Consider the following 26,591-nt stretch of genomic DNA (forward strand, 5'->3'; position numbering starts at 1 on the left):
GGTTCTATGAGAGAGCCCAGTTATTAAAAAGGAGGTACAAGGAGGTCCCTTAACCACAATGTCCTATCTAATCCTTTTCCTTTAGAACCCAAGAGAGACACAATCAAAAGTCCACATCTTCACCCAGCAAGGCTGCAAATAAAACCAAATGTGTTTAATTTATTTACCTCAAAATCTCCACAGCAGTATACTCATTCCAGATAAACACTTACACAGCATGAAAAACAGGTTTTCTTGGTGTCAGGCAATTAAACCTTTATCAAGGTATAAATCAAAACACCAGGTTACAAATCATTGTCATCAAACATTGCTGGAGGTTAAGTTTGCCTGAATCTTTTCTACAGCTTACTAATCATATTTTTCTGGAATATGCTCTTTTAGATTTGTCAGAGAGTAACACAGAACTTGAATTCAGGTATATGGATGGGGCTTAAAATACTGGAAATAACATTGTGAACATTTGTTAAAGCTGCTTGTGCCTTCATTTATTGGCTGTTATAGTCACTTGAACCCATGTCATGTTATGGAGAAGTATGCACAGATATAAAGCTGTCAGATGTGTCACAGCTTATTGTGTTGGACTCCAAAGAGCCTGAGGGTCTGTCCTGTCAGCTGGATTGTGCACCTGCAGCTGGATTGTGCACGTGCCCCATTTATACATGTTGGGAAGGTGCCCAATGAGGAGCTGGGGCATCTGCCAGCTCACTGATTTCTGACTGTCACAGGCTGAGGTCTGTGAAATTTGACTTTGCTGTGCTACACAATTACTTAAGTGCATTACCTGCCCTATGAGGCAAACAAATCAAATTTGCTGCTGCTGCTGTACACTGTGTTGTACTGGGCACTGTGCCTTTTCTTTATTCCAGCCTTACACCATCAAAGCATTCATTGAAAGAAGTTGTAAAATGGAAGTCAACAAAATGTCTGCATTAAGTGACATTTTACTGTGCAAGTCATGCTGGATGGAGTCCTGTTTATCTCCTCTCTGTTGCTCATAGTCAAATCTTTTAGAAAGGAGAATATTTTGCATGGTTTTATCAAATATTTTGAACGTAGTTCATGCAAAGGTCAAGTGTTCCTATGTGGTCAATAAGTGATAAGCTATGTTTAAAATGCATCAGTTAAAAGACAATCTTAAAATGCTCCTTTTCCAAAGGATCATGCAGAATTCAGAACATGCTGAACTCAGAAACAGGCACATTATGACTTCTGTGGGAAGTGGAGGCCAAGCAAAAAGGGACAAGATGCCTGTGGAGAAGAGGTATAAATCTTGCAGGAACAACAGCCAACTCCACTCATCTTTCACAGGGTATTAATGCTGACTCTAAGAGCTTGCCTTGGCTCCCCTGAAATTAAGAACCAGAGCCTGTGTCTCTCCATGTCTCCTGTGTGCCAGAGTGCTGCGTTTCAGCCCGTGCAGAGGTACCTTGCAGAACAGCTGGGCTTCCTCCTCAGCTTACAGGCACTGCGTGTGGAAAGGATCCTCCACTCCAGCTCTGCAGTTTGGGCCCCAATGTAAAGCAGCATTTTGGAAAAGCATCTCATTGGCTGCTCACACTGTGATTTAGGGTTAACAACTGTTAAGACAGAAGCAGCATGTACATGTTTTTGTTTGTCGCAAGGGCATTTAAAGCCAGACCTTGTAAATCTGCAAACAACAGTGGTATTGGCAACACACTGTGCTCTGTGCAAGGGAGAACTCTGGCCAACCATAGCTGGAGCATGATGATCACAGAGAGGAAGGGAATGGGGCCAGAGAAGGGAGAGATTAGATAATTAGATGTGCTCTTACAAAGCATTTTGGCTGGTTCTGTGCTGCAGGAAAAACCTTTTTCTTTGCAGCACCAAGCATGTTTTCGCTTATTTCCATACGTGGATCAAAAAGCATTGGAAAAACAGTCATTTCACAGTGGTGTAGAAAAAGATGAGAACTTAAATACAGGCTTGGAGCAATCTGAAACACAAAATGAGAGAGAGGGAACAAAATCATGCACAGATGCAACTGTGCAAAGTGACTCACCTGAAAGGCAAAAGGCTGAACAGCTCACAAGAGTCTCAAGGAGCAGAGACCAAGGGCACGTGGAGTCAGGATCCATAAGAACCTGTGAGGGAACACTTCTGTTTACTGAGGTTTTCCCATCTGATGGGGTAACCTTAGGTGTTTTCATTCAGGACTACAGCTGGGCCAGGCTCGCCCAGGATTAGAAGACAGTAGGTGACAGACTGAATCAGGATGTGCCTACCTGTTCAAAATTACCATTCCCTTAGCTAGGTGCAAAAAACAGGTAGGCTCTGCCACCTCCTGTCATAGTAAAGTCAAGAACTAAGGCCATTCTTAATTTTTGTTTTCATAAATATTTACTATAATTTCTTTCAAAACAATTATTTTTAAAATAGCCTTCTGAATTACCCTCCACTTGGTTTTGAAAACATTCAAATAACCCTCCTAAATATCATCCTAAGTAGTTAATCCTGCTCATGTGGATTAAGCACAGTGTGACATTTAACAGTGCAACTATCATACCTCCACCCTGTGAATGAAGCTAAATGCAAACATTACTTTCCTCTCCCTGTATTGAGTTGTCCTGAGAACTAAGCAGGTTTTTCCTTCAAATGCTGACAATAAAATTTGTGTTATTCAATCAGCACAAATGTAGAGTTTTGGAATAATCAGAAATGGAAGAAGATGACAGCAGCAGATATTCTGCAAGTGCAGAATCACAGCACTCCAGATTCCCAGTGCCTGTAATGGGCCTGTACAGAAGGTAGATGGCAAAGCAGCTCAGATCACACACAGAGTATGTTTCTATATGACACTCTCATGCCAAAACCAAAGATTACACACAGCTGAAGCTTCCATTCAATGCTGGACATGATTTTGAATGCATCCATCTTCCTGTGGACGCAGTGCCATCCATGCTAAGTCAACATGAGGATTCTCTGAAATTTCCATATGCTTTGGGTCAGCACCTGCAAGTTCCCAGGCTCACTTGTAAACACAAGATTTCATGGAATTGTTTGCATTTCAAAATGATGCTTCAGGATTTCATTTTTCATGTGGGCCCTGTTTTTTCTGGTTTTATACAAACATGTAATTTAATTTGAATTTTACTTCAGTTTTGGTCTTACAGAAGTGGCATGGATTTACAACACTGAATGCTTATTATCCTATTCTTATTTGCTCTTAAGATAAAGCAGTAACACTTTCTATAACAGCAGGCTGTGGTTAGAGTAACAACTGGTAAGCAAAGATGAGTAGGAAATAAAAAGGAAAAGGAAATAAAAACTGCTAGTAAGTACCATAATACCACAGACTGGGTCAAACATGAGCTATCTTCTGCACAATTTCTACTTTGAGAAATTTGTGCTGATTTCTGCCTTCAAACCCATGAATACAAAGTAGCAACTGCTTTCAGAAAGCACTGTTTTTCTGTGTCAGTTCTAGAAAAGACTTTCTCTTGAGAGTTCCAGGAAGTAAAGCATGGCCAAGCAAGAAGCTACTCCTACACATCAGGCTTACCTAAAGAAACAAGTATAAGAATCTCTTAAAGGATGCTTGTCAGCAATTATCTCACTTCACAAACCCTATTTTCCAAGTCTGCCCCCAGAGACCCCAGCACTGCTGAGGCATCCAACGAGGCTCCCACTGGGCTTATGACAAACACCAGGCAAGTGCCCTCCATTCGGACCACTTTAGCATATTTCCCCCGAACAGCATTTGTTTTCTTGAAGGTGCTCAGCTCAGTTCTGCTAAAGCTGCCTTAAATCCCAGATGTCCATAGCAAATAAGGAAGCCAATCCAAATCAGAATGATTACATAATTGGAAAGCTTTGGAGAAGAGCAGGAGATGTTCTTTACGTTAATGATGCCTCCAGAATTCTCCATCATGAATGGCTTTACATTCTTATTGATCATAAATGATGAATATGGGGTTGAATGATAAATTATGTGATGCCCCAGACAGTTGAGATGTAAAACAAAAAATAAAAGAATGCAGGCTGTGCAGCGAAGAGCTATGCTTGCTTTCTTTTTTAATGGGGAGCTACAAGTCACAATAATTGTCTTGTAGTGGGGGTGAAGCGTAAACAAATGAGAAATAAACTCCCCATTCCTCGGGGCTGTTGAGCCAATGTGAGCATGGCCAGCTCCTCCACCCCTCCGGACGCCTATGCCAGCTCAGCACCAAGAGGTGTGTCCTTGCTCGTCTGGAAAAATGCCTGGCAGGCAGCGAGCTTCCCTCTGAGCTCCAGGCTGTTGGGCAGTGAGGAACTGCGCATGATCCAGCAGTGCTGGAAACGAGTGCCTTTAATAGTGCAAGGCTGATCCGTATCCAGCAGGATACTTAATAGCATGCATTGATCGCTAAAGAAGAGTGGTTGCCAAGGAAACCATTTAAAAGCCTGCTTTAAAATATTTGCTACATATTCGAAAGCCACGATCATTTCCTGCTGTCAAATTACAACAGCTCTTCAAAAATCATTAGCAATATTCTTTAATCATCAAGGCAGAAATAGCCACGTGGTTCTTCTCAGCAGGCAGACGACTGAATTCTGAACTGGAATATTATCTTTGTAAAACTGAAGCTATGATACTGAAACAAAATCAGCTGTGCTGCTGTGCAACCATCCCAAAAATCAGATCTTCCGATTTCATATTCCTAATACAAAGTTATCATGCATGGCATCCTCATATTTTGAAGTATCACAACTTCGAACTTATGATACTTCCTAATAGAATCATACAATCATTTAGGTTGGAAAAGTTCAAGGAGAAATTCAATTTACACAGCTAACATGCTGTAGTTGGAGAATGCCAAAGGCACAATGTGAAGGGCTAGGAACATTCTGTTCTAACTCACTTTTCCCTGCGTTTAACAAGGCATATTCTTCACTAGGGGCACAAAAAGCTCAGCCAAACCTTTTTTTTTTCTGTTTCCAAATAAACTGCTTGAATACTCTAAAACCATTTGAAGTCAGGATAAACAATTCAACCATTTTCTTTTACTTTAGAAAACTCAGTATACTGGGTTTTAACTTTCTTGTAGTAGCCCTCAGTGCTGTGGTTTGTATTTGTAGCTGGAGTGGTGTTGAAAACACAACAGTGGTTTGGCTAGTGCTGAGCAGTGCTGGCACTGCTCGCTCCATAAACGTAAAGAGCATGAACTTGAGAATTAAGTGTTGCACATCATTTGAGCAGTGTCAAAACCAATTTTTTTTCTTGTTTCTAAACAGAATGCTATTAGCTTGCTCAGTCATGTTTCAGTGTTAACACTGTGATTATTTGTGCAAGGGCAATACCTGGCAAGAGTGCCAAAAAGCACATTTCTCTGGAAGAAAAAAGCTGCTTTTTACCCACACCCTGAGGACTGTGTGCAGCCCTTGTCAGCAGGGAGAAGCATGGCTTCTCCACCAGGGCTGGGGATAAGGGGGATGCTGAGGCAGGCAGGGACCTCCCTGACAGCTCCATAGTACCTAAGGAGAACCAGGACAGCTGGGGACAGCAACAGGGGTCAGGTGCAGTCCAGGGACCACCGAGCCTCACCATAGAGACTAGCCAGGTTCGAGGTAAAGATGGAAGATCCATCAGCCAGGGAAGCACAGGATCAGTGAGGTACAAGGCCAATCATGGGCACACCCACAGCACGGCTAAGGCAAGGGCCTGAACTTAAATTTGACTCCTGATTCAAGGAAAAGAGATCCCCAATGAGCTTTCCTGCAGCTCTTTTCTTATCACCAATGTCCACGCTGAGAGCTGGACTATCCAGAGCTATCCATGAGCACAGGCAGTCAAATGGCCATGGCAGGGGTGACACAATAGCTCACCTGATTTTGAAGGGCTGCCTTTGAAAAGTGCTGTGAGAAATTATAGCTGTTGCCAGTTATTTGAATATTAGTGTTAAAATAGTGACCACTTCACCACAGCCACAGGGTTTTTTCTGGTCTCTTCTGACCTGCTAGCAGACCTAGATTGTACAGACAGATAATTAGCCATGAGTGTACCATAAGGAAAAATTCTTCACTTATGAGGATAGAAAGCATGGTGCAAGAGTAAATTCTCCAACCTTTTAACATCATGTGCTGGTGAGAAGAGCATGGCGTTCAGAATCAGCTTGCCCTGCATTTATAGCTTGGTCTGAGATATGATACATGGGGATTAAAAAGGACGTTTATTTTCCTGCCACCAGAATTCCAGCTGCTGTTTATTCAGTTACAATGCTGGGTAGAACAGCACATAGACAACCAGCCCCAGGAGTCTGGTTTGTTTTCCAGTCACACAAGACGGTCCCAGATTAAGGGTTTAGAATTCAAAGATGGAAGCATGCAGGAAAGATGAGTGAAAAAGGGAAGAGGCAGCAGGAGAGACATAATCATAGAAAAATATGTGCAAATCATTAATAAACTTTAATAAAAATGAGAAAAAAATAAAGTAGAATAGGAGGCAAGGGAGGGAAAGCTCAGGAACTTGACAAAGCAGCAAAAACAGAGGCAGTAAGACAGAAGAGAGAGAGAACCTTGCAGGAGCAGAAATTCCTTGTTAGGAGAGCTGGAATCTAGGAATACTTAACTCATCCTTTAGAGGAAAAAAAACTTGTGAGGGGAAAGACTAAATTAACTGTTTCCAGTCAAAACCAAATATTGCATAGTACAAGTTCCTGCCTTTCCTGTTCCTAAATTTTTTTGCCTCCTGTCCTCCAAGTGATATCAGAGGCCCTTCAAAGTACCAAACGCTGCACTGCAGCCCATCCTGCCTGCCCTGTGCCCTGACCTGTTCCTCTGCGTGTTCTTGCCATTGTGCCCTGACCTTGTCTTCAAGCCTTCTGCCTTCTCACAAAGCTATTCTTATGCTTGCTGCCTCTATTTTTCCTGCTGCCTCTCCAGATGCCTCCCACTTGCCTTCCAAAGCCTTGTAAAGATAAGAGCAGTTCTACTGCATATAAAGGCTCAGCATGAAACATTTATCATTTCCATGCTGGCCCTTCACTGCCAACTCAATGGGGCAGAAATTGTCTCCCAGCACTCATGCCTCCATATGGTGTAGGACCCTGACACTTCTGAGAAGACCCCACTGGTGCTGCTCTGTAAATAGTAATACCTGTTTTACAGATAATGTGCTGGTTCTCAGTAATTCACTGTGTTAGCTTGGATATAGCCCTGTATAGATCCTTTGTGCTCAGAACTGCTGCTCTCTGCCCAATGCCAGAAGAGTTGGCAGGAGAGCTTTGTTTTTCCTGTCTTGCTGAGGACAAACGGGAACCAGAGAACAACCTGCAGTGACAGATGACACTGTTGCTATCCCCAAAAGACTCACAGGATCAAATTCCATTCTAAGTGCCGAGTGGGACACCACACATCTGGAAATCAGAATGATCTGGTACGTGCTGTCATATTCACCTAACCCCTTCTTCTACAAGTAGAGCTGTACAGTGAGAGGTCTGAGAGGTATTTGCTGCTTTTCTGGCCAGGTTTTGCAGCAACCAAAAACCTCATTCCAACAAAACAAAGGTTTCTTTACTTCAAAAATATATAGGACAAACTTGACAGCGACCTCCGTAAGCTCCTATGGAAATTGCGTTGGCTCTTTCTGTTTTCGAGTACTCTGGTCTCCAGCAGACAGCACGAGGTGTCAGCATGTTTCAAAGGCTTTTGTAATCAGAGCCATCTGATTTGCCAAATTGCATTAAAGGTCAGAGACTGGCAGTAGCACAGCGTGGAGCAAATGATCCCTTTAAAATCCTGCTCGGACATGGGTCACGTCAGGAGGCAGCAGCGCTTTGCTCATGGAAACAGCTGCCTCGAAGCAGCGCACACAACTGTGCTTTAAATCTTTCAGATATTTGTTGCATAAGGGCATCACTGCTGCTTCCAGAAGTCTCTTGGGCAGCCCGCGGGCAGCAGCTGCAGGCACAGCCTGGCTGTCCTGGCCCTCGGGCTTCCACCTGCCGAATCCAGGCCGGAAAGGAGGCTGCAGCCAGGTGGGGGTCGGGCTCTTCTCCCAGGCAACCAGCGTCAGGACGAGAGGACACGGCCTAGGCAGGGTCAGGAGTGGGTCTCTCCAGCTCAGTAAATTCGTGATTCTGTGAAATTAGGGGGAATTTCTTCACAAAAAAAAAAAAAAAGGTGATTAGACATTGGAATGGGCTGCCCAGGGAGGTGATGGAGTCACCCTCTGCGGATGTGTTTAAGGAAAGACTTCATGTGGTTGGACTCAGTGATTTCTGCGGTCTTTTCCAACCTAAGCGAGTCTGTGATTCTGTGAAAGCAGGGGCTGTGCAGGGTCACCCCGGCCACAGCCACCGCCGCGTCCCTGCTCCTGGCCCAGCCGCAGGCCCGCGTGAGGGGCCGGGCGCGGCCGGCGGGCGGGCCGGGGGCGGTGGGGGAGGCTCGGCCGGCGCGGCCGCCGCCGCCGGGGCCGATTGGCCGGACGGGCTCGGCGGGCGGGGCCGGGCGGCGGCGGCGGGGCCGCGCTGCAGCCTCGGCCGGGGAGGTGCCGCTCTCGCACCGCTGAGGCGCTGCCGCCGCCGGGCCCAGGAGCGGGAGGAGGTAAGGGCCGCCTGCCCGGGTCATGGGCCGGGGGCGAGGGAGGGTGAGGGGCCGCGCTCGCAGGCGTCTCCTCCTTTTGCCCCTTCCGCTCGCACCGCTCTCCCTTCTCCTTCAGCCGCGGCTGCTGGGCGGGAAGGGCCGCGGCAGGGCTGGGAATGTCAGCGAGCGGGGCTGGGCAGGATTGGCGTTCCGCAGGGGCTGCCGGCGGACGCCGCAGTTTTGATACTGCACGGAATAAACGCGGTCTGAGGTAATTTGCGATAAGCAAACTGCAGCAGAGACGTCTTTAAATTGCTGCTGTCTGTGTGCAGTTTGCTGTCCAGGCAGGGAGGTGAGACTAGATTGTTACGGATTTAAAAAAAAAAAAAAAACCAACAAAACCCAAACAACAAAACAGCAACGCACCTGCTTTATGGCGAGGTTAACACCCAGAACCGTACGGTCCTGCCCACATCCGTGGGGTTGGGAAGGCACGCGAGGCAAGTGCACTTGGGCTTGTACATTCCTTTTTACATACGTCGGATCCCCTGGGGCAGCAGTCATGCCTTCGCTTTCTTCCGGGTTTCCTTTTCTTCCCCTTTTCTTCTGGCAGCCTGGAAAATTTCCATCTGCCGAGCAGCAGCCAGCCTGTAAAACTACAGTCTTAATCACCTCATCCCGCTTTAAGTGCTGTCTTTCCCTGCCTGTCTGTAGGAACTGTTTTCCTCCAAGAAAACATGTACAGATGAACAGGATCAAATGGAGCACCTCAAAGCAGATTTCTGTCTAGAACTGTCCATCTTGGACTTTGTCTCTGGTACCCCCCTTTTCATTACCTCGGTCTTGTTTTGACCAGATGGGTCTGCCCAGTCTTTGCAGAAGTATCAGCTGGGAAAGTACAGACTGTTGTGTGTCCAGAGCTGTTTACATAGCAAACTAAAGAGCAGGTTCCTACTTCTGACTTGCAGAGACACTTGGAAGGCAAAACTATCATCACTATTATTACTTGCCTGGTGAGAGTTGAATTTGATAGGGAACAAATGCATTAATTAGCTTATGAGTTTGGATTGATCCTCTGATTCATGCTGTGGATACTGGGTAGTCTAAATATAGCGAGCATTTCATGTTCTCTTCTCAAGCTGACAGAAGTGAAAGCGAGTGTGGGTTTTGCTAATTGACAGGCTTTTAGTTTGGTCCTGCTGTGTTTCACAGAAGGAAGTTAACCTGCTGCTGTTACAAGTCAAGGATAGCATGAAAGAAAAAGCAGCTCCAGGAAGTAAACCAGGTTTAAAATACTTGTAAGTATGCTAAAATAAGGGTGTGATATTGCAATCACCCTGCAGTAAAATGGAAAATCTAAAGATCTCAAGTAGTTCCATGTTCAGCTGATGCAACAACAGTAATTTCCAGAACACCCAGCCTTTTATCAAGTCAACAGTTAACCTCTAAGTGCTAAGTAAAGAAACCTTTCCTCTTTTCATGCAACCTAAGAATTGCATGAAAGGTAAACCCACAGCATCTGAAGCAACATACTTTGAACATACTGGGAACAACATGTTTATTGAAGGCCTTCCAAAAGCTCTGTCACTGCCATTTTCTACTAAAGCAACCCCTTACTAATTTACCTTTGATTGCATGTTTTTTTTTTTGTGAGTACACAGATTCTTATCTAGCAACTTAAAAACATAGTTTTAACAAATATTTCAGATCTAGAGATGCAGTTGTGATTGGCTTGGGCAGAGGACAACAGCAAGGCACTCCAGCCCAGAATTAAAATGTCTCTGGAGTACAAGTGTTGCTGTTTGCTGCCCAATTATGTCAGATCACCCTGCTGTCTTTTTTTAAAAATATTATTATTATAATTATTTTTCATTCACCATAACCCTAGGTATATTTAGATCTTTTGTTATGTTATATTATACTTATCACTCATAATTTTGCCCTTAGCAAACTTTGAGTAATTAAGTTAGAAATTCCTCACTGGGTTTATATCTTTAGTGTGGTTAGTTACAATGATCTGTGTGGTCCAGTTCAAGTTACTCAATTGCAACATGTAATTATTACAAATTGCATCCTTGGACTTGGGTGAAGTTGGGTGTTACTCTACAAAAGATCAAATAATCCAATCTTTCTACACTTTTCAGCATGCTAGGTGAGTCATCACTAGCGAATTTTTGTCTGTGCTGAGCCAAGTGTTGAGTTTGAATTTATCTGGACTGGAAAAGACATCTGAGAAGCCAGTAGATCTTGTCTGCCTGTGTTAGCCCATTTCAGGGCTAGGTGGCAGAGAACTTCAAGCCAGACAAAACAGCAAATAGCTGCATGGGTGTTTTGAGCAGGAAGTTTGTGTGTACAGCTGTGGATGTCCATGGATACAATCTTAGTAGTCATTATTAGAATTAAAAAAAAAAAAAACCCAAACCACAATTAACTTAACAGCTCTGTGTTAAAAAGTATTGTTCAAGATCTCCATAAGTGTGACAGAAACAAATATCACATGCAGATAAAAAAATTAAAATCTAAGCAAAGAGATTTTCTCTCCCTTCCCCCCAGAAGTCACAGTGCAGATATCTCAGCTGGTGTTTGCAGAGCATGCATGATAAGCTCTATTTCTCAGCCTTCTCTCATATTTTCACATATTCATATTTTAGGATTATCATCACTCCCATTTGCTCCATCTCAACCCCTTCAACCTTTGAAAACTCAGGATGTCATTCTGCAAGGGGCCAGCAGAAGTGCCTCCCTGGCTCTGTGTGGAGAGCTGGGGTTGGATGTGGGCTGCTGCTGGGTGTGGGATAGTTTCCCGGTGAGTCACGCAGATCCCGCTGCAGCCGCTTCCAGGGAGTGCTGTGCTCCGCATGATTAGCGAGCTCTCTCAGGGTGACATTGTTTCCTGAATGATGCAACTGAAAATTCCCTTTCCTGTGCTTCTTGTTTCCTGATCGTTTTTCCCTCGTTCTCTAACACATTCCAGCAGCTGCGCATCTTTTGCTCCTGGTCTCTTTTCCCCTACGAATCTCTGAGAAGACAAGTTATGTCCACAGCTACTCTAATTAATTTGGTACGGAATGGAGGGTTCCAAGTAAGAAGGAGAGCCGCGCTCTCGTCCCGCTTCCTGCAGGACGAGAAGCGCCCCGCAGCCGCCTGCTCCATCTCCACCTGCGAGCGCCGCGCCTCCCGCTTCGACCCCGACGGGAGCGGGCGGCCGACCACATGGGACACCTTCGGCATCTGGGACAATCGCATCGATGAACCCATTCTCCTCCCACCCAGCATAAAGTACGGGAAGCCGATCCCAAAGGTGAGCCTGAGCAACGTGGGCTGCGCCAGCCACATCGGGAAGCGAAAGGAAAATGAGGACCGGTTCGATTACGCTCAGCTGACAGAGGATATCCTGTACTTCGCAGTGTACGATGGGCACGGCGGGGCGGCAGCTGCTGACTTCTGTGATAAGTACATGGAGAAATATATTAAGTAAGTGCTCATCAAGGCAATGTGTGTCAAATAAATTACAGCCGAGATTCCTTCCTTAGGGAATCAATGGGTTGTACATTGTAGCTAATCCTCCCAGGATTATGCTTGCAGTGCACACTGTTAGTAAAATCACGTTACCTTTTCACTCAAGCCCAGCATCATTTAGTGGGTGCAGGTAGGAGATAAGACTGCAAAACAGATTGATCAGGATGTATGTTTCTTGGAAAGAAGTTTAATTTCTTTGTTTACTTGCTTGCTTCCAGGGAATTTCTTGCTGAGGAGGAAAACTTGGAAAATGTTTTGAGCAAAGCTTTTCTAGAAATAGACAAAGCATATGAAAGACATGCTAATCTCTCTGCTGATGGTAGGTAAAAAAATATTCTACTCATATAGGTGTGGAGAATAAAGTTTGTTTTTTATTTGGTCAGTAGTTTTGCAGTAAAATGTCCAAAAAAGTGCTTGAAAATAATTTTACTTAACACAGGATTTTGCTCTGGTCACTTACTGCAAATAAAACAATTATGCTTTACCTCCTAAAAATTAAATAACTACTGTAAGTCTCAGTCAAATTTACTGGAGGAGTTATGAATCTGAATGTTAGCATAATCATCAATTAATTTCTCTTAATGTGATTCTAAAAAGAATTATGTCTGTCAAGGTAGTAAAGAGTGATTTAGACTTGCAAAGACCATAATTTTACTGGTAAGAAATGTGGAGAGGGGTGTTTTTGATTTTTTATTAGCTTTTTTTTTGATTTTAGGAGTGGGGGGTGGGTGCTTTTATATGTTTGTTTGTTTTAAAGCTGTTACTCCTGTGGATTAAAAGCAAGTGTCAAAATTCCCCTTCCTAACTTGGCTGCTGCACTTGAGGAGGAACGTAAACCAAAATTAATGCAATCAATGTTGCTTCTGCACAAACAGAATCACAGGAGTAGCTGAGTGGGAAAGGGAAAAAAAGCAGTGAAGAGGAAAACAAGTTTGGCTGTGGTAAGGCTGTGGTAAAGCTGGTACCAGCCCTTTTAGACTCCCATTTAATCCTGGCTGTTAATGAAGTTCTTGTATATGTGTGTAGAGACTAAGTAGATCTGAAGTTCCAGTTGCAGCAAGCACAGCTTATAGAGAGTAACTTAGGAAGGGAGGTAAAAGTCCCTGCCCCAGTTCTGTCACAGGAGCTTTCTCAGCCATGAGTTACAATTTTGAGAGTCAGTTTAGCCAGTTTTAAAAATAAAACCACAAACAAACCAAATTAAAAAAAAAAAAAACCAAAAAACACCTACCCACAACAGGAAAAAAACAAAAAAAACAACCCCCACAAACAACCAGACAAAAAACCTGTCCCCATGCTGGTGCAGGCATGGGCAAAATAACTGAGGTTTTACCAGAAGAACAGAAACTGTAAAAGTCTTTCCTCCAAGAAAGACTGGAAACCAAGAAACCCTGCAGGGACTGAAGTGATACTGTATTCTCAAGCTGCTTTTCTGAAGCAGTGGCTGAATACAATCAAGTAATGGTGTGGCTTTCTGCACTTTAATTGCTAGATGAATCTAAGTAGGCTCAAATGCAGGTCAGATAGCCTGACTGCTGCAGCACTGCCTCTTACCCTAGCCTGCACCAAGGATTGGGAAAAAAGTCTTAAATCCTGAGATGCAGCCCTTAAAAAAGGAGGATTGAATCCATAAAGGTAATTTTCTCATTGCATTTCATGTTGTAAAAAAGACCAGAGTTACTTTTGACATATGAACTGAGTTTTAGCTGAGCTCTTGAAAGACATCAGCAGAGCAGATGTGCTTCCCTGGATCAGATAATTTAATTTTCAGATCTAACAGTCCCCTTCCCTGCCCCTTTGTGAGTAAGACAGCTCTTGGTTTGGCTCATGGTAGTGATCTCTGTGTCAGAGCAGCTCCTTGAGCAGGACTGAGAACTGTACTGGATGCATTATTCTGTTTTTCTGAAAACTATTTCCAACCATAACGCTTTGTAGGTGAGACTTGCAGAATTGGATAACAACAATATTTGACAAACTGTGCAGCAAGCAGCAAGCATTTTAGAACTGCTTATAGGATTTTTTTCATACCATTTAACTAACTGGTGTTGTCTAATGCCAGAAAACGTATGCAATGGTTACCAGGATACTGCACAAGCCCCCTTCATTAAAAAAGCAAAATAGAGGGTAAAAGAATTGCCAAACATCCACAAGGGCCATGGTCTGGCAGGCACTCAGTGTTTCTCCAGCTGAGGCTGAGCACCTGCAAGCTCTTGCAGGAGCCTGGGGGATCTAAGAGAGCCCATTGCTCTTGGCTGAAAATCAAGCTCTAAGGCAAAGAATGGAGTAACAGGGTGCAAAGTCAAGTTTGGATTTCTGAACAGATTAAACTTTTCATATATCTGTTGTTAAAATAACTCAATACTTTGTTGACTGCTTTGTGTAGATATTTTTGTTGTTGCTGATGTTTTGAAAGTTACATAAAATTTCGGTGCTTGGCATATGTCTTTGTTAGAAGCCTGTGTCCAAACTGATTCAGTTTGCCAGCAAGTTCTGATTAAGTGTGGCTATTCTGGATGTGACAGTCAAGACAGTTGCTAGAGTATCTTGAAGTTGGTGGTTGATTATGTAATTTGGTGTATCTGGGTTACACTGGATGCTCTCCAAGTCTGACCTCCTTTTGGAACCTGGCCATAGCTGATGAAGTGCAAAATAATAGCTTTGACTTGTTCCAGTAGATAACCCTTCCAGGGCTCACTCCCTTCACTGTGTCTGCAAAAAAAAACAGTGCACATTCAGGATGTCCAGGTCTTTACTAACACACAGCCAGCTTTAAAACTTGTACCTGGGTGTTTGAAGGAAACTAAACCCTGGGACAAATCCCTGTAGCCAAAATGGCATGCTTGAGGCATTGGTTATAGTACTATTTAAGGGGTAAAGCCTTAAGGCACAAATTTAACAGGACTAGAGACATGCCTTGTTGAGAGACCCCAGCTATGTCTTCAAGGGCATGGCCCTCTGTAGGTCACTTAACAATGATACAGTATTTGAAATTAGAGATGGAAAATACATAGCATGGTAGTTCCTGTGAGCTTTCAATAATAAAAATTGTTTATGTGTGTGTTCCAGGTACTGCTGCTGTGTCTGGCATGCAGTTCACCAGTGCTATTGCCAGCTGTATTGGCCTGCTGGGGCCTGGTCCAGTAACCCCTCTGATAGTGACCTATACCTGTCGTTCCACACAAAAGCATAAGAAACTTGCTGTAGGCAGGTCTGGGATAATCTGTGCTCTGCCTAAATCCTGTGTAATCATTAACAGCTGAGAGCTATGTCTGAGCTCTGAAGCTTGGTGTTTGATACCTCTTCAAAAATGCGTTTTCATTCACTTCCATGCATTTAAATATAGGCCAGTCACTTTCAAGTCACTGCTAAAGTTAGGTATAGAACATAAAGGAAGATCACATCCAACAAATTACATTATCCATGGCCCCCAGAGATGGGCAGAATTTTCTGCTATTTTTACCAGCCATAAAAACTAAAATGTAAAGGCTGAAAGCTTTGCTCATCAAGGATAGAGATAAGAAATTAAATTCTGTGCTTGAGGAAATTTGAGCATTTCTCTGAAGAAACATGAGACACACGCTTTCTTGGCCTACTGGAGTCCTGCCAGGTAATGTTACTGCTTCTGTTCACTGTGAGCCACAGAAAGCAAGAGGGAGTTTGTCCATCAACCTCCACATCCAGTGCATCCAACTCTAATCACATTGGCCACTCACATCTGGAATAGCCATCTTATTAAAACATAGCCAGGTATTAACTTGTCTACCCATGTTTGAAAGGATTCTTACTCTTGACTCTTAATACGCTAACAAACAGCAGAAGTTACTTTAAAGTAATTATATTTTTAAAGTAATGTTTGTTTTGTTGGGTTTTTTAAAGTTACCATTCAAAAAATGATTTTCATTTCTTTAAATATGTTAACCTGCAACACTGAGGGAAAGGGAGAGCTGCAGAAGTTGTACTTGAGTATTTAATAAATTTATCAGCATTGCAAAGGCAGCCTTTTTATCCAAGGACTCTGATTATTACCTAATCAGTTTAGAAGACACTAATTACAATATTAAAAGGATATTTGTTTTGCCTATTTTTCCATTAGTCAGAACAATTCATAAGCTTCTAATCAGCCTTTAAGATGGCCCCATTTCATTTGGCACTGGTTTGAATTCCCCATATTTGTGTAATTACCTTGAGGGAGCAGATGTTCTTCTGTGGCCACTCTTGCCATATATGAGACAACTGGTCCTCTGGCATTGATAAAATTCTTCATTTGATCTGGTGGTTGGTTACTTATCTCCATAGGGGAAACAAAATTTAGATTTTATTTGGGCTGAATTTAAACTGGTTTTTCCACACAGTTTTAGTGAGAAGGCAAGAACAGTGGCAATTCCTCAGAAATACCAAGGCTGATTTACCAAGGCCAAAGATACAGATGCTTCCTACATGACCTGCACAGGGCAGTGCAGGCAGATCTGAGAGTGACTGACTCCATCTACTGTTCTGCAGCCCTTATTCTTGCATCTCCAGTGTTGCAGGTTTATTTTGTTTGAACAAAGTCCCTGGGTGAATTTCCTATTTGCCTCTGTGTGCGTGTTATTTGTGGCAGACACTGTACCTGGTCAGCAGCTCTAGAACTGGAGGCCCTGGACACTTTAAGCTGGGCTTCAGTGGAAAGAGAGATCTGCTTAATTTTGTCCCAGGTGAAGGAGTCCAGCGGTTCCTAGCCTGGACTACTGGAAGGTTTCCACATCCTCTTTGTCACATTAGTTGAGATGACTTGCAGTAGAAGTTGTCCAGTGAGTGTTAAGAACCTATTGAAAGATCTTAGTTTTATAGTGATATTGTTAGGAAAACAAACATTTTAATTGTTAAAACCAAAACGTGTGCTGATGCAACATATTTTGTGTTAAACTAGTAGCAGTTGTAGAAAAGCATTAGAAATGTTATCCCATCATCATTCCTGTGGTTTTGAGCTCTGCTAGAAATCACATAATGCTGTATCTGGCTTCATGCATGTTCTTGCATCCCTACCCAGAGCATGAACTGGATCCAAGGAAGAGATTGTGAGCAGCATGTATTTTTTTTCCTAGGAGTGCTATTTAACTACTAAACATATAAAGTTCAAGTCACTATGTTCTTTACCACAATTCTGGACAATATCTTGTTCTTTAGTACCAGCCCTTGATTTTGTGATAGCAGCTCTTTTCTTTGGGAGTTTGCACTGAAAAGATGCAGATTCACCTTAATTCCAAATATTTCCAGTCTTCTGTGAATTGAAGACTATGATTTAACTTTTTATATATTTCTCAGCATAGTTCTAAACCCACAGAATGAAATGGGAAAGTAGCAGCACTTCTGCATTAATTTTAATGTCTAAATAAAAGGTATCTTCTATAAAATAGAGGTAGTTTAACATAGGTTGTTCTATTTCACTTGTTCTAACTGTTTGCTAAAACAGGTATTTTACTGGTTCTACTAAAAGTTCTAATTGCACTGGTACTTTTTAATATCTTATTTTCAAAATGTGCCTCAAAGTGACCCTGCACTGGGCTAGTCCTTGCTTCAGATGAGAAACAGGATGTCGGTGGCCACCAGTGCCACCGGTCAGAAGCTGCCACATCCAGTTTCCAGTGTCCCAGCCTGCATGGCCCTGGCACAGCCCAAGGTGTGACCATGGCCAATGATGGTCACCCCTGACCCGCTGGTTCAGCGTTCAGCTAAACCCAGTCCTCGCTGCAGTAATAATACCTGTTTTAAATAATAACATCAGCTTAATTAACACCTGTTTGTGAGGGTTTGTGTTTGGGTTTTTTTGATTCATGGACTCGCTGCTTTCACTGCACAACAAGGCTCAATGCATCTTCCAAGGCTTGGTGAATTCAGTTTACTCCCAGCCCCGTTTGACTTACAGGGTGCTGAGACCTCACAGGGTTAGGAAAGGAAGGCTGTAAAGATCTCACAGCTCTTGCATTTCTGTTGCTATCTGTTGGCATCTGGTCAGATTTGGGGCTGCCTGGCCTTCCTTGGGATCAAATACAAAGTCCTGTCTCAAATCTGTCCCATGTCCCCGGGGTCAGGGCTGCAGGGCCAGAGGTAGGAGCACATGTAGTTGTAGCTGATCTCTGCAGAAGCAGTGGTGAAAAGACAGTGACATGTTAACTGTTAGCACATGAAAACAAGAATATAATTGGGAAGTCACATTCCTAAGCAAGCCCAAAACTCATCTCAAATTGGTTTGCTTTGAAAAACCAGAACAACTGGAAAAACCCAGAATGCAGGTGACCTACAGAGGGCCTTTCAAGGGGATTTGCATTGGCTGTAGATGCAAATGTGTTCCAGGCAGTAGCTGGTCCTGTCCAGACATTTTGGTGTAATAGCTCAAGTCAGCAGGGGCTTTCTAGGCTTCTCTTGCTGGGTTTCCTCTGCAGAATTTGCAGATAAAGACGACAATAACTGTAAAGTGGGACTTGTCCTTTCAAAAAGCAAAGAAAACAAGGAAAGCTGGGCAGTTTTTCTGGCATTTCTTCGCTGCAGATGATAGAACAGATATTTTTCCTGAAATAGGCACTTGCATTTCTCTTTTTCAAGAGTTTTTTTTTTTTTTTTTTTTTTTTTTTTCTCCAGACCATTGCAGCAGTAGAAATGAGAAGCCCTTAAATCTGCTTGTATGAGTGAATCCAGGCAGGTCCATGAGTGCATGTCAGCCAGCTCAGCTCACTCCCTTGCTCTGTAGAGCAGAAGGGCAGCACCAGGGCTCTGTTTTGCCCTCTGGGCACTCACAGTGAATCCCTGTCAGGTGATCCCAGCAGTGCCCTGGGCAGGCTTCCCAGACAGCCACTGCCACCTGCATCAGTTTGCAGGCACAAGGCAAGACTGAATCTCAGAATCCAGCTTCACCTTTGCACTGGGACCTCCAGCAAGTTGGCAGGATGTGGAGCACCTTTCCTGTAAAAAGCCAGGCAGCCTGTTGGCTGAATCCTCCACTGAGGGAAGCAGAGGGGAAGTGTAACAGCTCTGACAGCAATAGGAGGATGCCACAGACTGATCTACTGCTTTCCCCCTGGTGATATATATGGAATTAAAATTACTGTAACTATAATTTATATATTACTATATAATTGCCCACTTCACTATCTAACAGAAAGAAGGAGCCATCACCTTTATGGTGACCTACTTGTGCAATCAACTCTGCCCAGGGATAAGAACAATAACCCTGTAATTTGAGGTGAGCACATGAGGCTGAAAAACTCTACTACAAACTGAAAGGAAGCTACTGTACCTTGTACTGCTTTTATCCCATTTGCCCTGCTTGCATGGAGCCATGTTGTTGCACAGAAACACACAATCCTTCCCACCTCCCCTTCCTCTCTTCCTCCAGTTCTACATGCATGCATGTTTGCTTTTTTTTTTTTTTTTTTTTTTTTTAATGTGTAAATTTAGTTTAAACTTCAAAGCAGTTACTTGCTGATTAGGTAGAGCACAAGTTGTCTTTATTTTACCAATTGAAACTGTTGCTGTTATAAAGGGCTCCACTCTTTGAGGCAGTGCTAAACCTTCTCTCTTTGATGACATTTGTAGCAACTCTGCTGAGCTCTGGGACCACTGCAACAGTGGCTCTGCTCCGGGATGGAATTGAGCTGGTTGTGGCAAGTGTGGGAGACAGTCGTGCTCTGCTGTGCCGGAAAGGAAAGCCCATGAAACTCACCATTGACCATACTCCAGAGAGAAAAGAGGAGAAGGAAAGGTACCTGCTGGCTGATGATGTGGCTTCCCAGAGCATGGCCTCAGTCAGGATGGACTTGTGCTCTGCTGCTGGTTGGGACAGGAAGAAAGCAGAGTTGAATATAGAGCTCTGAGACCACTCTGAGCTGACAGTAAGCTCCAGTTAATGCACTGGGTCCCGAGGACCAGGGATGTGGAAAGACCTCCATGAGCGTAAGATCTCAGCAGTAATACCAGCATCACTGAGATTCAGAACAGAGCTATGACCACATGGTTCAGACTTGTCCAAAAGTGCCAAGTTAGAGCCATCTTAGAACCTAGTTGGAAAATGCATAGAGTAAATGCACTGTGATTCCCAGGCCAGGACTCAGCCCACCAAGACACATCCCTTCCATAGAGCCCTTCAAACAGCTAAAGCCAACCCTCAGCCTCCCAGCTTAGGCTCTCCGTACATCATTCCTCATTCTAGCTACTGACAGAAATAGAAGATAGAGATAGGAGTAATGGTGTGAAGCAGTAACTCATGTGCTTTTTCTTTTGTGCCTCTGGACAGGATTAAGAAGTGTGGTGGCTTCGTTTCCTGGAACAGTTTGGGACAACCTCATGTGAATGGTAGACTTGCAATGACACGAAGCATAGGAGATTTGGATCTTAAAAACAGTGGTGTGATAGCCCAGCCAGAAACAAAAAGGGTTCAGGTAAAAGAAGGTCTGGTTTACAGGGACAGCAGCACTTGGACTAACGGGCTTCATAGGTATTTGATGCAGTGGTGGTACCCACACAACATGAGCCCAGGTGAAGCCTGATGGCCACACATTGATTTTTACTGAAATAACCAGAGAACAATTCTCATTAAGTTGTTTCAGAGTAACACTAACAGCACAGAAAAGAATCTGGTACTAAATTCAAACAGATCAACTTCTAAATCTCACTTCTCACAGCAAAATATATGATGAGGGAAGAAAGGTAACCCATGATAAGTATTGCAGGTGTTAGTCTGTTTGGGTCCTGTGGTCAAATGAATAATTTTGAGGTTAATGCTGGTATAAAACCATCACTGAGAACTGAGTGGGATATGGATGGGCTGCCATCAAAAAAGTAAGATGTGTAGAGATTTGCACAGTTGAGAGAGGAAGAGGAGGAGGAAAGGACAGCTGCATGTATCTTACCATAGCTCTGTAGTCATCTAGAAAACAAATTAAACACCCAGAAGGTGTTCAGCCTCCACTTCGGCAGGAAGCTCTCCTGTCAATTCATATTCTGTTTGTTACTTTTCCCCAATGAACCTCCCAGGGCCCCAAGAACTTCTGTTGTTTTGGTCCCAATAAAGTGCCACCCACTAGGGATTAAGGGAAATTACTGTAGTGCCATCATGTCTTCCTTGAAATCCTCAGCTTCAGGAAAAGTTTTGCAGGAGAGCACACAGTATCCCAGAAAGTAAAAAACTGCTTTGCAAGAGTGTAAAAACATGGGGGCAGTTCCCTTGCCTTGCAGCACTCACCCAGGGTCGTGCATCCCATGTGCCTCTGTTGCAGCTGCACCACGCAGACGACAGCTTCCTGGTGCTGACAACCGATGGCATCAACTTCATAGTGAACAGCCAGGAGATCTGCGACTTCATCAGCCAGTGCCATGACCCTGCTGAGGCTGCCCACGTGGTCACTGAGCAGGTAATGCCAGTGCTGCTCTGGGCACCAAAGGGCTCCTGGTTGGGCTGGTTTGGCTTAAGAAAACCTAGGATTTAATTTACACAATACCACACATTCAACTGAATTGAACTGTGCTGGCTGAGACATTCACCAGTCCTGCTGGCCAGCCTTTTCCTTACCCTGGGTCTTGCCACATCCTTGCCAAGCATCACATCAATTACCTTGTTTAGCTCACTGTCCACTGAACTGCATGGGGTTGTAACTGCAGCTTCTGCCTGTGCTGAAAGTATCATTGTCATAGACAGAAATGGCCAGTTTCTGACCATGGTTCTGGATGGTGGCATATCAGAATGGAGTATCAAGGTTGGGAAGGGGCAAGGGAGTCTCCGACCTCGGGGTGTGCTGTCCCAGGTGAAGCCAGACACTTATTTCCCTTTCCAAGTGAGACACTGATGCTGACACTTTGTTTCTTCTCTCAGGCAGTGCATTTTGGCTCTGAAGACAACAGCACAGTTGTCATAGTGCCATTTGGAGCTTGGGGCAAGTACAAGAATGGGGAGATGACCTTCTCCTTCAGCCGCAGTTTCGCTTCCAGCGGGAGGTGGGCGTGAAGACAATGCCACAGCGATCCTTTCCTGCCGTCACCTGGACACAGCATGCTACAGGAGAACTCCATCTATTCCTAGGCTGACTTAGTGTCTTGTCCATCTCTTCTGTTCCCAGTGTTAGAAGATGCCACTGCTCCCTTGGTGCGTAGTGCCCGTTGTTGCTTACGGCTGACCGTGTCTTGCTGCCCGTGTTATTCGCAGCGGCATCGGGGCAGCGCCCTGGGTTTATCGCCCCAGCAGCTCCACACATCACTTTGTTCACAAAGACAAGGTTCTGGGCTTTCACCTGAGGCTGGAGGGGGTGCACAGTCATTTCATGCCTACTTGTATTCCTCAGGACCCTCAGCTCCCTGGCAGCTGGCTTCCTTGTCCGATAAAACACAGGGGAACAAACGCACAATGTTCTTACGTAGACAGAAAGAGGGTTTGTTGTCTTCTTTTGCTGCAGCCACCTGAAACTCCCCTGTGCTCCAGGAGAAATGGGTGAAAAATAAAGGAGACGTTTCAGAAGGTTTAGGTTCTGATGCCAGTGGCAGTTGGTGTAGCTGTACAAGTTCCTGAGACAGTGCTACTTTGTGCTCTCACTGCCATCATCTGTGATCCTCTAGCTCCAAGGAGACAGACCAGGCTGGAGCCATGTGCTGTTGGACAGATGGGAACCTTTCTCCATTGGGTCCAAAGCCTGTGCAGTCTCTGTGGACAATGCAGCAGCCCTTTGCACTGTCTTCTCTTTGCTGTCAGTGCCTGACAGAAGCACAGAGAAGGGAAAAAGACGCACAGTTTTGATATCCAGAGACTCTCATCAACTTGAATTTCTTTTTTTTTTTAAATAAAGAAAGTAAGCTAATTTCAAAGAGTTTACTCTTCAAGATCTGATGCGTAAGACAGTTTATTTCTTCATACATACATGAGGATTTTCCTGCCCTCTGCTGAAGGTGTCTGAGTTAGTTGTGATCTCTCATGTCTCTCCATGGTACACAAGGAGGTATAAAATGCCCCAAACAAGCTAGAAAAAGGAGAGATCATTATAACAATGTAAGGTAATTTTTGTAAGTTTTGGGTATTGTTTCTGGTAGGTGTCAGATATTCAGATACCAGAAAGGAGTTTTATACTTAGAGGAAGGGTTTTCACTTCCCCTCTTGGAGGGGAATCTGTGTCCAGTGAGTCATGGGGAGACCAGAGCTCTGATCCAGCTCATATCACTGCTGTGACATGGACTGCAGGTGACATGTTGGCACAGGTGAAGATTTGTCCCAGTGTGCCTCATTCAGACCTCTTCCTTCCTCCATTCTATTTCCATGTCAGCTGTCAGCTCCTGTGGCAGTGAAATATGGGCAGAGAAGAATTGGTCTTCTCTCAGCCTTTCCACAGTATTTTTCCTTCTATGGATGCTTCCAATAGCACAATTGTAAAAATTGTAAAAACAAAACAAAATGAAAGAGAAGTTGCCTGATACTAAATCACCTTGAAAAAAAAAAAATCTGCCTGGACTGATCCTGATTTTCCATTGTGAAATACATATCTTCATTACTTTTGTCCCTTTCCTTTAGTCCAGGGTTATCCCTTAGGCAATCAGTCCATTAGTTTTTCCTTGTCTGTGGTGGAAGACCCAGCAGCACCCAGCAGAGCACCGTGTTGTACTGACAGCATGAAGTACTGGATGTGCAGAGTGCCCTGGGTTTGCCTGTCCAATCACTTGGTGTGTTACGTGGTATGCACCATGTACTTATTTGGGTTGTAACTGCAGTGGTGTGTGTAAATCTCTGCTGTACTGGATGCTGATGCCCATGCCTGTGTAGTGAGCACACCACTGGTTTACAATCCTAATTCCCTCTCTCTCCTCAGATTTTCCCCAGAGTTGGGGTTCAGTGTTCACCTGAGGTCAGGATTGTTGCTGTTGGGGGTTTTTACTTCTCCTGACATCATAGTTGTCTTCTCAGGGGAAGGATCCATCCATAACTTCTTTGAAATTTTACCAAGGAAGGGATAAGACAAAGCTCTGTGAAACAGATTATTATTAGATTCAGGTGTATTGATGGTTGCTATTGCTGCTTCTCTACTATCACAGAAACACTTGGATTGGGAAGGACTCCTGGGCACCATCTCACCTCCAGTCCTTTCTGTTGGACCCATTGGTTTTTTTTTCCAGTTTCTTTTTCACTCCTGGGGCAGTTCCTGTAGTTGCTGCTGTTGTTTGAGTCCTGCTTCAAGCCCAACCCTCTCATAGCACTGAAGTGAGGCACAGACCAGGCCCCAGTATGGGGCAAAAGCTGCTGGTTTTCACTGGGGTGGGCAAGGCACCCCTCCATCCGGTGACACACCAGTTTGCCAGGGTTGTTGCCCATTCAGGTGTGAAGTCCCAGGCTCTGGGTGGTGATACCTGTGCTAGGAACCTGCCCAAATCCTTCCACACCCTGCCAGCCAGGGAACAGCTGCCTCAGGGCACATTTCAGTATTGCCTCACCCAGGAATCTTCTCTTCTACCATGATGACACCAGATTCCACCAACAAGGACCCCTGGAACCTGCACAATCATCCGCACCAATCCAGAGCGGGGAGAGGGAGATGTATTCCCTCATCCTCTTGTGGAGACAAGACAGCTCCCGCAGCTCAGCAAGGCCATCCATGCCAGGACACAGCCCAGAGCCATTGTTTGTACTAGCACATTCCCAGCTTCAGCCTTATAAAGGATAAGCAGTGCAGCCAGCAAACTCCCTGACTCCCACAGGAGTTTGCTGCTGCTGCAGCAATAACACACTGGATACAAAGCTGCCGTTGTCTGTGTCCCATGCTGGGTGCCAAGAAGGACCATGGAAGATGAACCTTGGCTGGACCACCATCATCTGCCCACCAAGCTGCTCTTATCATTCCCCTCCACAGCAGAGTGGGGGCTGGGGGGAGAAAATAAAATGAAAAAAACCCCAAACCTGGTCAAGATAAAGATAATTAATAAAGAGTGTTACCAGCCTCTTTTCAGGTGCCAATACGCAGCCCAGCACTGTGAGGATGCTGTGGGGAGATGAGCTCCATCCCAGCCAGGCCCAATAAACACTTTAGGTTTTCCATCTGGTCACTAGGCCTACTGCAGCCCATGGCAGCTCTGCAAGCACTCAGCTCCACTGGTACCCCCCCAGGGACTGGCAAGATCCTCCTGCACAGCAGAGCTCCTTCAGCTTGAGGACAAAGAGCAAATTGTCCTAAAACAACAGCTGCCTGCCAGAGAGGTTTATTATTCCAGGACAGTGAAAGATCTCACACTTTGAATGAAACAAAATGGCATATTTGCTCTGTAGCTCACTGTCTTTCTGGAGCATCTGAGGTTACAACAAAAAGAGTATTTTTTGTTTATGACAGACTGAACCAAACATTAGGGGTGACCAGCTGAGCAAACTGTAAAAAATGTTTGCTTTTTTCTACCTTTTAGGGGGTGGATTCTGAAATCCATTGGATTTGGTAAGAATATTTTCCTGCCTGAACACACCCCCTGAAGCAGCGGAATCTCTATATAGGCACTGCAGGAGGGTGGGCTGTGGGTGAGAAAGGCAAAAATGCTGTCCAGCTAGGTATTCATTTTTACTGTGGGGATATGGAAGGCATGGAGGTCATCTCATGTTGCTGGAGGATTTACTAGGAGAGGTGTTGAGACTGTAGATGGATTTATTTCCAGCTTAAGTCTCTCTGCCACTTGCAAAGATGGGGGGGTTCATGCTTTATAGAGGGAACTCCCAAAAAAGTCATTTGCAGCCTGGATTTAGGAGAGCTGGCCTCCCTGGATGATGAACATAGCACAAGAGACTGAAAAGGGGCAGAGATCCAGTAATTAATATAGGCCTTCATTACAGTCAGTCCCTTTGGGCTGAAATGCTCAGGGCTGGAGAATAATCCTGCAGCAGCTGAAAATGGGGGTGTGGAGAGAAATCAGCAATATCACTACTTTTTACATATTTGGAAATTGAGAGGAGCTTAGACTCACCACAGGATTTCTGCTGAGTTCCCCAGGATCAGGGTTCCATGAGCCACATTTTCTGTCTCAGCTGCTGGATGTGCTGTGGTCAAAAACATTGGGATTTTTAGCTAAGGGAAAAGCACAAAACAACAGCTACCAGTGAAACTGGTTTAATAATGATTTCTCTTAAAAACCTTCAGTTGGGCACTGCCAGGTCATTGCTCACTCACCCAAGAAGCCAAATGTACAGTACAACAACACTCTGGGTATTCCTTGGTTCCAAACTGCTGTTCTGAATGCAGAGATACCCATCAGGTACCCTCTTGACCCGGGACATGGAGTGCTTGGGCAGTGGTGCCTGTCATAACTTTCTTACAGTCTTAAGTGCAATTGTGTACATTTCTTACATGCTTTGCCTTGGGGCTGTGTGTAATTTCTGTGGTTTGATGTTTATCTTTGGTGTAATCAGTGTTCGAATTTCATCTACTATGACATTTTATGGAGGTGCCCATCTTGCTTTTTTTTTCTTTAAAAATGTTTTTTCATCTTCATCAACTCAAAGCTACAGTAGAGCAGCTAAGTCTGTACTGGAATGCTTACAAGACCTTTCAATAAAGAATTGGCTTCTAGGA

General features: G+C 44.3%; 1 protein-coding gene and 1 long non-coding RNA gene across 4 annotated transcripts; one reads left to right on the forward strand and one right to left on the reverse strand.

Moving 5' to 3' along the window:
* Window positions 1-410: 410 nt before the first annotated feature.
* On the reverse strand, window positions 411-9,339 carry LOC128786808 (uncharacterized). The gene is made up of 3 exons (XR_008430483.1): window positions 8,947-9,339; window positions 7,547-8,096; window positions 411-2,102 (listed from the first exon to the last, which is right to left on the reverse strand). It is a non-coding gene; the product is annotated as an uncharacterized LOC128786808 (long non-coding RNA).
* PPM1K (protein phosphatase, Mg2+/Mn2+ dependent 1K) lies at window positions 8,450-26,591 on the forward strand. Of its 3 annotated transcripts, none has more exons than XM_053940447.1 (7): window positions 8,450-8,541; window positions 11,495-11,994; window positions 12,258-12,358; window positions 19,612-19,777; window positions 20,309-20,453; window positions 21,291-21,425; window positions 21,884-26,591. In XM_053940447.1, the coding sequence occupies exons 2-7, from the start codon at window positions 11,555-11,557 to the stop codon at window positions 22,013-22,015; spliced, it is 1,119 nt and encodes a 372-aa protein (XP_053796422.1). In that variant the 5' UTR covers window positions 8,450-8,541; window positions 11,495-11,554; the 3' UTR covers window positions 22,016-26,591. The 3 variants fall into 3 exon arrangements, with proteins under 3 accessions (XP_053796422.1, XP_053796423.1, XP_053796424.1); XM_053940448.1 differs by having other exon boundaries at window positions 11,498-11,994; XM_053940449.1 differs by lacking the exon at window positions 8,450-8,541 and adding an exon at window positions 9,741-9,818.

The sequence above is a fragment of the Vidua chalybeata genome, chromosome 4 (assembly GCF_026979565.1).
Source record: "Vidua chalybeata isolate OUT-0048 chromosome 4, bVidCha1 merged haplotype, whole genome shotgun sequence".
Classification (NCBI taxonomy): domain Eukaryota; kingdom Metazoa; phylum Chordata; class Aves; order Passeriformes; family Viduidae; genus Vidua; species Vidua chalybeata.

Bases quoted from the DNA above. Each gene is read 5' to 3' on its own strand.
- PPM1K (XM_053940447.1), top strand. From the start codon at position 11,555: ATGTCCACAGCTACTCTAATTAATTTGGTACGGAATGGAGGGTTCCAA. The intron at 11,995-12,257 runs GTAAGTGCTCAT...GCTTGCTTCCAG, and splicing joins TACATGGAGAAATATATTAA to GGAATTTCTTGCTGAGGAGG. The intron at 20,454-21,290 runs GTAAAAGAAGGT...CCTCTGTTGCAG, and splicing joins CAGAAACAAAAAGGGTTCAG to CTGCACCACGCAGACGACAG.